We start from the raw sequence: 12264 nt of genomic DNA, 5'->3' as shown, positions 1-12264 counted from the left end.
GTGAACTGACCAGCGCACAGAACATAAAACAGTTAGCTGATCACGAGGACAAACACACAAAATACGGCCTAATTATCATTAGACAAAATCCCAGTAAATACGCAGACCTGAATCCTTGACCTGATCCGCACATTACTGGGACTCTGAGAGCGGCGAGAACGAGGAGTTTGTGGGTAAAGGACACTCAAACCTGGTGTCCAGGATGACTGTGGACGAGTCGAGCCGTCTGGTGACCTGCAGCATGGACGACACGGTCCGCTACACCGACCTGAGCAAGAGAGAGTACAGGTGAGCCTCACACACACACACACACACACTCTCTCTCACTCACACACCTGCTGAAGCTCACCCGCTCCGTGTGTGTGTGTGTGTGTATGTCAGCGCGTCTGATGTAGTGAAGATGGACATGCAGCCCAAGTGTGTCAGCGTGGGTCCAGGAGGTCTCGCTGTCACCGTGTGTATTGGACAGGTACAGAAACACACACACACACTCGCTCTCACTCACTCACTCTCTCACACACACACACACTCTCACACTCTCTCTCTCTCGCTCTCTCTCTCTCTCGCGCTCTCTCTCTCTCTCGCGCTCTCTCTCTCTCTCGCGCTCTCTCTCTCTCTCGCGCTCTCTCTCTCTCTCGCGCTCTCTCTCTCTCTCGCGCTCTCTCTCTCTCTCGCGCTCTCTCTCTCTCTCGCGCTCTCTCTCTCTCTCGCGCTCTCTCTCTCTCTCGCGCTCTCTCTCTCTCTCGCGCTCTCTCTCTCTCTCGCGCTCTCTCTCTCTCTCGCGCTCTCTCTCTCTCTCGCGCTCTCTCTCTCTCTCGCGCTCTCTCTCTCTCTCGCGCTCTCTCTCTCTCTCGCGCTCTCTCTCTCTCTCGCGCTCTCTCTCTCTCTCGCGCTCTCTCTCTCTCTCGCGCTCTCTCTCTCTCTCGCGCTCTCTCTCTCTCTCGCGCTCTCTCTCTCTCTCGCGCTCTCTCTCTCTCTCGCGCTCTCTCTCTCTCTCGCGCTCTCTCTCTCTCTCGCGCTCTCTCTCTCTCTCGCGCTCTCTCTCTCTCTCGCGCTCTCTCTCTCTCTCGCGCTCTCTCTCTCTCTCGCGCTCTCTCTCTCTCTCGCGCTCTCTCTCTCTCTCGCGCTCTCTCTCTCTCTCGCGCTCTCTCTCTCTCTCGCGCTCTCTCTCTCTCTCGCGCTCTCTCTCTCTCTCGCGCTCTCTCTCTCTCTCGCGCTCTCTCTCTCTCTCGCGCTCTCTCTCTCTCTCGCGCTCTCTCTCTCTCTCGCGCTCTCTCTCTCTCTCGCGCTCTCTCTCTCTCTCGCGCTCTCTCTCTCTCTCGCGCTCTCTCTCTCTCTCGCGCTCTCTCTCTCTCTCGCGCTCTCTCTCTCTCTCGCGCTCTCTCTCTCTCTCGCGCTCTCTCTCTCTCTCGCGCTCTCTCTCTCTCTCGCGCTCTCTCTCTCTCTCGCGCTCTCTCTCTCTCTCGCGCTCTCTCTCTCTCTCGCGCTCTCTCTCTCTCTCGCGCTCTCTCTCTCTCTCGCGCTCTCTCTCTCTCTCGCGCTCTCTCTCTCTCTCGCGCTCTCTCTCTCTCTCGCGCTCTCTCTCTCTCTCGCGCTCTCTCTCTCTCTCGCGCTCTCTCTCTCTCTCGCGCTCTCTCTCTCTCTCGCGCTCTCTCTCTCTCTCGCGCTCTCTCTCTCTCTCGCGCTCTCTCTCTCTCTCGCGCTCTCTCTCTCTCTCGCGCTCTCTCTCTCTCTCGCGCTCTCTCTCTCTCTCGCGCTCTCTCTCTCTCTCGCGCTCTCTCTCTCTCTCGCGCTCTCTCTCTCTCTCGCGCTCTCTCTCTCTCTCCCAGACACACTCTCTCTCTATTTCTCTCACACACACACACACTCACACACACATTCACTGACTAACACCCGAAACAAGCCCTACAGACTCCTAAAGAGCCCAGGGTTTGATGGGGTTTATGGGCCACACTTTCGTCTGCAGTGAGCTTGTGTGCAGTAATGAAGGTCTGTTTTGTGCAGCTGGTCCTGCTGAAGGACAAGAAGAAGCTCTTCACGCTGGACTCTCTCGGGTACGAGCCCGAAGCCGCAGCTGTGCACCCTGGGGGCGGAGCCGTGGCTGTGGGCGGAGCTGTAAGTCACCAGTCAGCCTCCGGACTATTAGCATAATCACTGTCAGGGACCGCCCACTTTGACCTGCGTGACCTTTTAAAGATGTGCTGATCTCTGGGTCTGCAGGACGGGAAGGTGCGTCTGTACGCGGTTCAGGGAAGCACCCTGAAGGATGATGGGAAGGTGCTGGAGGTGCAGGGGCCCGTGACGGACATGTCGTACTCTCAGGACGGAGCGTTTCTGGCCGTGACGGACGAGAAGAAGGTCATCACTGTGTTCACCGTCGCGGATGGATACACGGTAAACTCCTTTCACTCAGTGATGAACGCGTCTTCAGGAGGCTCGTAACGGATCAATCGATCAGTTCAGCAGCTCTTCAGCAGTTTGAGTCCGTTTTCAAAGCTTTGGAGTGTCCAGAGAATTCAAATAGTTACATTTCATGATTCCAGAAGGGTTCCTGCTCTCTTTAACCCGTGAATGATTTTTTATTTTACAGATAAATGTTTTTTTAATTTTTACACTTAAGTTTTAATCTGAGCTCTGCATAACTATGAAAATGTATATTCATTACAAAAATGCCTGTTGTTTCAGGATTATATTGATTCACAGGCCTTTAACAGTCATTCCTGATTTACTGGACAACGATGCTTTTTTCATTTCTCTCCAGTAAAATATTTCAATGCTTGGCATAACTAGAAACATTGTATATTCATTTCAAAAATGTCCTTGCTTGGCGTTTTAAGATTTTATAAAATTCCATGAGTTGTTTTCCAGTCGTTTGTGATTTTATGCATAAAGATTTGTAAAAAATATTTTTTACTTACAATTTCTGCCTGATAAAATATTTATGATCTTGGTATAACTAAACCAATATAAATTCATTATGAAAATGTCACTCATTTACATGCTTGTCTCTGCAGTTTACTGGATACAGATTTATTTTATGTATGTTATATTTCATCTTAGCATAACCAAAAAAAGTTTATATTCCCATGATGTTTTTGGGTTTTATTAACTATCCTCAAGTATCCAGTTTGTCAAGCCCGTGTGCATCATGTATCTTTGAAATGATTCTTCGGAGATGCTCAGATGCTGGTGTGTAACTCGTGAATGTTTGTGTGTCAGGAGAAGAGCGAGTTCTACGGTCATCACGCGAAGGTGGTCTGTCTGTCCTGGTCACCTGATAACGAGCGCTTCGCCACCGGCGGCATGGACATGATGGTTTACGTGTGGACCGTCAGCGATCCCGAGAAGAGGATCAAAATCCCAGGTAATGAGCGCGAGTGTGTCCGCTGATTGGGATGAGAGCGAGTCCTGACCTGTGATCTGTGTTTAGACGCCCATCGGCTGCATCACGTCAGCGGTCTGGCCTGGCTGAACCCAAACACACTCGTCACCACGTCTCACGACGCCTGCGTCAAACAGTGGACTCTCAGAACCTAAACTCTGGCTCTGGCTCTGGGATCCACAGGAACAGAGACGCCGTCTCGCTCTCGCTGTCCTTCTCTCGCTCTTCCTCTGTTTTTCTGTCGTTAGATCACTGCTGCTCTCGGTTCTCTCCACTGGAAACCAGCTGACGAACAAACGCCATAGAATGATGTCATGGTGTGTTTGATATCGACAGACGGACACTTCCACACACACTCATACACAGACACTCATATACACACACACACACTCATACACACGCACTCATACACACACACTCATACACACACACTCATATACACACACACACACACACACACACACTCATATACACACACACACACTCATATACACACACACACACTCATATACACACACACACACTCATATACACACACACACACTCATATACACACACACACACTCATATACACACACACACACTCATATATATATATATATACACACACTCATATACACACACTCTCACACTCATATGCACACACACTCATACACACTCATATACACACTCGCTCACACACACACACACACACACACACATGTGACCAGAATGTCATGTAACATTCCAGATGCAGGGGTCAGAGTTCACAAGGTGTTCCTGAACCCTGATTGGCCGTGAGCTACTCTTCCTTCTTGAGGGACGTTAGGGAGCAATAATCATCAGAAACCAATCGCAGAACCTGAGTGTGTGTGTGTGTGTGTGTGAGTGAGTGTGTGAGTGTGAGTGTTGACAGTATTTTGCTCTCTTCTAACCCCCACATGATGTTTATTTACTACGTTTTGATTGGATGTCTCTGATTTTGTTTCTCATTGGGTGGATGTGATTCATAATTATACTAATAATGATAATAAAACACTTTTTATGCACTTTATGCTGTCCAGGTTGTCTTAAAACCGATTCACAAAAAACAGTTTCACCTGTAAATGCAACAACAACAAAAACCGTTTGTTTGTCTCAGTGTCTCAAGCTTGTTTTCTGAAGTGCACCAAATGAAGTGTTTATGCTTAAAACGAGAACAATAAAGGGGAAACAAGCTTATTTTTCTAACTCCATTGGCAGGTATTTTTTAACACTCATTATTATTAGTGACGCAATAGTGTTCCAGCACAGGTGTACAGCGGCCTCAGTGACGTCAGCGTGACGCGGCTTCACCTGCAGAGCTAAAAGCGCGCGAGGGATTCGCAGGTCGCGCTGAAACACGGATCAATAACTTCTGACTGAGGAATAAATGAGTATTGATGGATTATAATGAACAGCGCACTGACAGTATGGCGACACGGAACACACCTGTCTTTGACTAGCACACCTGTTTACGCGCTCAAAACTGAGTGTGACTCGAGATGCTCTGCACCTGAGCATCATGCCGGCGCTGTGAGGATTGTTGAAGGTAAGCCTCGATTACATTCGCTTCTTGAGGGACAGGGCTGAAAAACTACACTGGCCAGCGCTGCGGCGTCAGGTTTCACCGGAAGTAGAGAGTCTCCTGACAGACCAGCAGAGGGCGCCACGCGTTACGCACCAGCGAAGAAGAGCTCCGCACTGCTGGAGTACAGAGGACAGGCTTTGTGTGTTACACGTTTTCTGAATGATGTTCGAATATTCAAATGATGCATTATCTCATTAAATATGCACTAATCTGCATTCATTTCCAGCACATTAATCTGATGACTGGATAAAGTCAGGTTCATAATTCTGGTCTGATTTTGTCCTCATATTAGAGTTAAAGGTTTCTCCAGAGGGGATTGTGGACTTCTCTCTTCATCATAAATCAGAAAATACTGTCAACACACAGAAAACAAACACATTTTCACCATGTTTTTAGGAGTAAAATGTTGCATAAATCAGTGTGAATGAAATATGAGCAAACCTTCAGAATATAGAGAGGAATAAAACTGTAACGTTTGCGGTTTGTAAGAGAAAAAACTCTTTAAAGATTGAAATCTACAGAGAGTGCCATAAAAGCAACTCTTTGGATGTTTTCTGTCCACTAGACTGAAAAAATGTAAACAAAATAAACCAAAATATCTAAATGAATAAAAAGTAATGAAATAATTGTGCATGATTGGAGATATTCAAAGAGCTTAATCAGTGTCAGTCGTTAACTTACATTCCATTTGCTGACATTCAGATTAGTTTTGTTCATTCTCTGTGTGACGGACGAGAGTATCTGAGAGTATCTGAGCTCTGAATGGAGATCAGGACGAATATGAAGTGAATTATCATAATCAGACTCATGTGAGGGACAGACAGACCACATTTACAAATTACACACACACACACACACACACTCTCTCTCTCACACACACACACACACACACACACTCTCTCTCTCACACACACACACACACACACTCTCTCTCTCTCACACACACACACAGACAGAGAGAGAGAGACACAGATGGACAGACAGACGTGTGGTAAGCTGCTGTTTCTTCTGATATATTCTGCTCTACAGAACTGTGCCGTTTATTTACAGTGAAATAAAAACACTGTGTGAGTGTGTGTGTGTGTGTGTGTGTGTGTGTGACGTCCACATCAGTGTTTTATGGGCTGATTTCAGTAAATGTTTGACAAACGCAGGATATTAGCCGTATCTGGTGTTGTTGCAGTGATTTATTCAACTACTCATTTTTATTAGTAGATGTGTTTTATGGCTTCATTCTGTATTAACCAGCTCTTTTGAGAATATAATTGCTGACCAAAGTACTTCACAGAATCAGGTGCTTTATAGGGAATCGTGTTATTCGTATTGGTTTTCCTTGTGACGGCCTTTGATCAGATTTCAATGTAAGGAAACTCATTTTCTATAAAAAGCTTGATGATACTTGAGTCTTAAAGTTTCGCTGTGATTGGCTGAAAACATCTGGTCTGATTGGCTGCGTGAAAAATTAATTTGTGAATGAAAATCTTTCTAAAGAGCCACACATAACATAAGATTGAGAAGATCCAAATGCTGGTTCACCTTCGGTTCATAAACGTTTCTAAACACGTGTGTGTTTTTGCATTGTGAATGATATTTCAGAATAAACGTGTGACCCTGGAGCACAAAACCAGTCATAAGGGTCAGTTTTATGAAATTGAGATTTATGCATCATCTGAAAGCTGAATAAATAAGCTTTCCATTGATGTGTGGTTTGTTAGGATCGGACAATATTTGAAAATCTGGAATCTGAGGGTGCAAAAAAATCTAAATATTGAGAAAATCATCTTTAAAGTTGTTCAAATGAAGTTCTTAGCAATGCATATTACTAATCAAACATTAAGTTTTGATATATTTACAGTAGGAAATTTACTAAATATCTTCATGGAACATGATCTTTACTTAATATCCTAATGATTTTTGGCATAAAAGAAAAATGTATAATTGTGACCCATACAATGTATTGTTGGCTATTGCTACAAATATCCCCCAGCGACTCAACACTGCTTTTGTGCTGCAGGGACACAAATTGATGTTAATATTGAAAGCTCAGATGAGACTCATCATCTGTGATGGAGACCTGGAGTCAAGTCAAGTCAGATTTATTTATTTTGTATAGCACTTTCTTCAATACTGGTTGTGTCAAAGCAGCTTTACAGTGTCAAACAGGAAAATAGTTTGTCAGTTATGCAAGAAGACAATAACAGAGTCATTTTGGTATGTTTTGTTGGGCCATAAAGAAATATAGAGCTGAGTGTTATCAGCATAACAGTGAAAGCTAACACCATGTTTCCTGATGATACTGTATCTCCCAAGGGTAACATGTAAAGCGTGAAAAGCAACGGTCCTAGTACTGAGCCTTGTGGCACTCCTTACTGTACTTGTGATCGATATGATATCTCGTCATTCACTGCTACGAATTGATGACGGTCAGATAAGTACGATTTGAACCATGACACTGGAGGAGCAGTGAGGAGATCTGATAGAGTCAAACCCTGTTCAGATGTGAACGATAGAGACGGTACAGTAATTATGGCTGGATGAGGTGAAGATCATTAAATGAGACCAATGGTTTTAGTTTCTGAACTGGAAAAACTTCTTCACCACTGAAGAAGTGGTATATATTTTTATTTCACCACAAAAATATAGATATTTTATTCATAAAAACAAATGTATACATTGTTCAGAAAAATGTAAAACAAATTTTACAACATAAATCAGGTATAAAGCAGAAGGAAAGAACAAACCAATGCAGAAACGACGTGATTGTGCTTTTCTCTCTGTCTGTCAGTGAATAGTGATTCTCTAGCTGTCAGAATGAGCTGTTTTGTGAAATTTGAATTCATAATATTTTCAGAAGATAGACTATTAGAGATGATAGTGCTATGTGTGTATGATATTAATCAGCAGAGTAACTATAGAGTGCTTGTCTGCTCGTGAGTCTCATTGACCCTTTTTCCAAATATCTTCATGGAACATGATCTTTACTTAATATCCTAATGATTTTTGGCATAAAAGAGAAATGTATAATTGTGACCCATACAATGTATTGTTGGCTATTGCTACAAATATCCCCCAGCGACTCAACACTGCTTTTGTGCTGCAGGGACACAAATTGGTGTTAATATTGAAAGCTCAGATGAGACTCATCATCTGTGATGGAGACCTGGAGTCAAGTCAAGTCAGATTTATTTATTTTGTATAGCACTTTCTTCAATACTGGTTGTGTCAAAGCAGCTTTACAGTGTCAAACAGGAAAATAGTTTGTCAGTTATGCAAGAAGACAATAACAGAGTCATTTTGGTATGTTTTGTTGGGCCATAAAGAAATATAGAGCTGAGTGTTATCAGCATAACAGTGAAAGCTAACACCATGTTTCCTGATGATACTGTATCTCCCAAGGGTAACATGTAAAGCGTGAAAAGCAACGGTCCTAGTACTGAGCCTTGTGGCACTCCATACTGTACTTGTGATCGATATGATATCTCGTCATTCACTGCTACGAATTGATGACGGTCAGATAAGTACGATTTGAACCATGACACTGGAGGAGCAGTGAGGAGATCTGATAGAGTCAAACCCTGTTCAGATGTGAACGATAGAGACGGTACAGTAATTATGGCTGGATGAGGTGAAGATCATTAAATGAGACCAATGGTTTTAGTTTCTGAACTGGAAAAACTTCTTCACCACTGAAGAAGTGGTATATATTTTTATTTCACCACAAAAATATAGATATTTTATTCATAAAAACAAATGTATACATTGTTCAGAAAAATGTAAAACAAATTTTACAACATAAATCAGTTATAAAGCAGAAGGAAAGAACAAACCAATGCAGAAACGACGTGATTGTGCTTTTCTCTCTGACGGTCAGATAAGTACGATTTGAACCATGACACTGGAGGAGCAGTGAGGAGATCTGATAGAGTCAAACCCTGTTCAGATGTGAACGATAGAGACGGTACAGTAATTATGGCTGGATGAGGTGAAGATCATTAAATGAGACCAATGGTTTTAGTTTCGTACTGGTTCTGAACTGGAAAAACTTCTTCACCACTGAAGAAGTGGTATATATTTTTATTTCACCACAAAAATATAGATATTTTATTCATAAAAACAAATGTATACATTGTTCAGAAAAATGTAAAACAAATTTTACAACATAAATCAGGTATAAAGCAGAAGGAAAGAACAAACCAATGCAGAAACGACGTGATTGTGCTTTTCTCTCCGTCTGTCAGTGAATAGTGATTCTCTAGCTGTCAGAATGAGCTGTTTTGTGAAATTTGAATTCATAATATTTTCAGAAGATAGACTATTAGAGATGATAGTGCTATGTGTGTATGATATTAATCAGCAGAGTAACTATAGAGTGCTTGTCTGCTCGTGAGTCTCATTGACCCTTTTTCCACAGAAGACTGTTTTTCATCAGTGCGAATTGATGACGGTCAGATAAGTACGATTTGAACCATGACACTGGAGGAGCAGTGAGGAGATCTGATAGAGTCAAACCCTGTTCAGATGTGAACGATAGAGACGGTACAGTAATTATGGCTGGATGAGGTGAAGATCATTAAATGAGACCAATGGTTTTAGTTTCTGAACTGGAAAAACTTCTTCACCACTGAAGAAGTGGTATATATTTTTATTTCACCACAAAAATATAGATATTTTATTCATAAAAACAAATGTATACATTGTTCAGAAAAATGTAAAACAAATTTTACAACATAAATCAGGTATAAAGCAGAAGGAAAGAACAAACCAATGCAGAAACGACGTGATTGTGCTTTTCTCTCCGTCTGTCAGTGAATAGTGATTCTCTAGCTGTCAGAATGAGCTGTTTTGTGAAATTTGAATTCATAATATTTTCAGAAGATAGACTATTAGAGATGATAGTGCTATGTGTGTATGATATTAATCAGCAGAGTAACTATAGAGTGCTTGTCTGCTCGCGAGTCTCATTGACCCTTTTTCCACAGAAGACTGTTTTTCATCAGTGTGACGTGACTGAGGTTCTGATCAATACTGAGATCTTTATCACTGACAGGCTGCAGATTTACTGTAAACTCCAGCAGTCACCTGAGAGAGCGATCAAACTGCTCATCACAGCGTTCCTGCAGCAATAAAACATCTCGGGTAACTTCAGGACATGTGTTTAACACACCTTTAGGACTATGACACCTCATGAGCTTTCCCCTCTGCTGAATGAACCGATTGCTGACATGCAGATAAACAGTTCTTGGAGAATTACACAAGCTTATCTTCTGTCGTGTGTGTTGATGTTGAATCTGGACGGTGAGGACGAGACGCACCTGTGAACACGGCCTCCGTGAGTTTGAATGGCGGTTCAGGTGTCAGTGTGTCATCAAAAACCACACGTTTATCATCAGACTCGTGTTAAAATACTGCTAATGGACAAAAAACGTCATTCTGTCATCATTTACTCAAAAGACAAACATTGGTGCTAGTGATCAAGCAATATGGATTTTTTTGACCACCGATACTTATACGATATCTTGGGCAATGGCCGATAAAATATTAGAATATTTAATTTAAATAACATGCATTACAATTGCCGCAGTGAAATTTAGATTTTACATATTTATTAAATTAGAAAAATGTATTGCAAAATGAATCAATATGAACAAAATGATTTGAAATGGATAAAAAATAAATCTGTAAAATAAACAAATACCAGTTTCTTGATTCTGTAATCCGATTAGAGTATATTTCACAAAGAAAGAAATAGTTACAAATGTGAATTAAAAAGGAAGTAAGCACTGTAATCATATTTTCTCGTAAATTCTGATTTTACATACAGTACACACTGTGAATATGGCATGAATATAACAAACTGGATTATATCGCAGTATAGTTTGAAATCAAGTATGTAAATCATGCTTCTTCTTCTTAGTGCTGTCAAAATAAAAGCTTAGGACACTTATCGGCCAAATAGAACAAATTATCGGTCCATGCCGATAATTTAAAAATGCCAAATATCGGCCGATATGTTAGTCTTGGCGATAGATCGCTGGACCACTCGTGTTTCTGATGTTCACTGAATTTTTCCACTACTTTTTTCCAGTTGCCAAATCCAGTCACAAAAGCCAAGACGTGAAGAAAAAGAAGAAAAGAAAAAAAGATCAGTAGTGGGACTATATTCAATCATAAATCGCATATAATTCATTACTGAACTTTCTACCGTCTGTTACTGGAAATGAAATTACTGGCTGTTATGTGCCGATCTCAATAAAGTTCACACACGCTTTTGGTCCATGAACTGGAGTTCATTATTACCTTTTAATCAACTCACAACTGACCCGCAGTTCCTTCACAAACCCTGATCTGGATGATTGAGGAGTTCCGTTTGGAGAATCAATAATCTGTCAGAACATTAAACCTCCAAAACCAGCACCTGCCTGTTTCAGATATACAGTGATCTGATCTGATCTGAGACCAGCTCACAGCAGGACGCTGAAACATGACGAGCTGGTGCTGCTTTTGTTGGACTTCGTCCTGAAGGTTAAACAAACACACACAGAGAGAGAGTGAGTGTGTGTGTGTGTGTGTTTATGAGCGAGTGAGATCTATGAGTGCTGTGCATTCACTGCCATGCGTCTGCCGTTCGGCACTGAAGCTCCGATCCGATCGACCAATCACAGCAGCAGGAGGTTTGTGCGCTTGTTTTCTTCGGTGGCATTTCAGACAGTAAAATATCACTAGTTAACTTAAGTATAAGAGCAACTAATGAGTTTCAGTGGTGCAACACTTCATGTCTCCTGTCCAGAGTGATTGAACACTGTGTGTGTGGGTGAGAGAGAGAGAGAGAGAGAGAGAGAGTGTGTGTGTGTGTGTGTGAAAGAGAGAGAGAGAGAGAGAGTGTGTGTGTGTGTGTGTGAAAGAGAGAGAGAGAGAGAGAGTGTGTGTGTGTGTGTGTGAAAGAGAGAGAGAGAGAGAGAGTGTGTGTGTGTGTGTGTGAAAGAGAGAGAGAGAGAGAGAGTGTGTGTGTGTGTGTGTGAAAGAGAGAGAGAGAGAGAGAGTGTGTGTGTGTGTGTGTGAAAGAGAGAGAGAGAGAGAGAGTGTGTGTGTGTGTGTGTGAAAGAGAGAGAGAGAGAGAGAGTGTGTGTGTGTGTGTGTGAAAGAGAGAGAGAGAGAGAGAGTGTGTGTGTGTGTGTGTGAAAGAGAGAGAGAGAGAGAGAGTGTGTGTGTGTGTGTGTGAAAGAGAGAGAGAGAGAGAGAGTGTGTGTGTGTGTGTGTGAAAGAGAGAGAGAGAGAGAGAGTGTGTGTGTGTGTG

General features: G+C 42.6%; 2 protein-coding genes and 1 long non-coding RNA gene across 3 annotated transcripts in view; all 3 read left to right on the top strand.

The window, feature by feature from the left end:
• wdr1 (WD repeat domain 1) overlaps positions 1-3557 on the top strand; it is an 8534-nt gene extending 4977 nt beyond the window's left edge. The window contains 6 exon segments of the mRNA XM_016256004.1: positions 24-288; positions 382-469; positions 2005-2115; positions 2221-2394; positions 3220-3364; positions 3431-3557. Coding sequence (XP_016111490.1) covers positions 24-288; positions 382-469; positions 2005-2115; positions 2221-2394; positions 3220-3364; positions 3431-3537 — 890 coding nt within the window. The 3' untranslated portion in view covers positions 3538-3557.
• A 2358-nt stretch (positions 3558-5915) lies between these two features.
• On the top strand, positions 5916-10387 carry LOC107569845 (uncharacterized). Its single transcript, XR_001606954.1, has 3 exons — positions 5916-5961; positions 10018-10106; positions 10199-10387. It is a non-coding gene; the product is annotated as an uncharacterized lncRNA (long non-coding RNA).
• Positions 10388-11582: 1195 nt separating this feature from the next.
• Positions 11583-12264, top strand: part of slc2a9l2 (solute carrier family 2 member 9, like 2) — a 26375-nt gene continuing 25693 nt past the window's right edge. Inside the window, exon 1 of the mRNA XM_016255992.1 lies at positions 11583-11678. Coding sequence (XP_016111478.1) covers positions 11583-11678 — 96 coding nt within the window. The remainder of the gene's footprint in view (positions 11679-12264) is intronic.

The sequence above is a fragment of the Sinocyclocheilus grahami genome, unplaced genomic scaffold (assembly GCF_001515645.1).
Source record: "Sinocyclocheilus grahami isolate Dianchi unplaced genomic scaffold, SAMN03320097.WGS_v1.1 scaffold1386.1, whole genome shotgun sequence".
Taxonomy (NCBI): domain Eukaryota; kingdom Metazoa; phylum Chordata; class Actinopteri; order Cypriniformes; family Cyprinidae; genus Sinocyclocheilus; species Sinocyclocheilus grahami.
The sequence above is the reverse complement of the archived record's forward strand: the minus strand, read 5'-3'. Positions and strand labels throughout refer to the sequence as shown.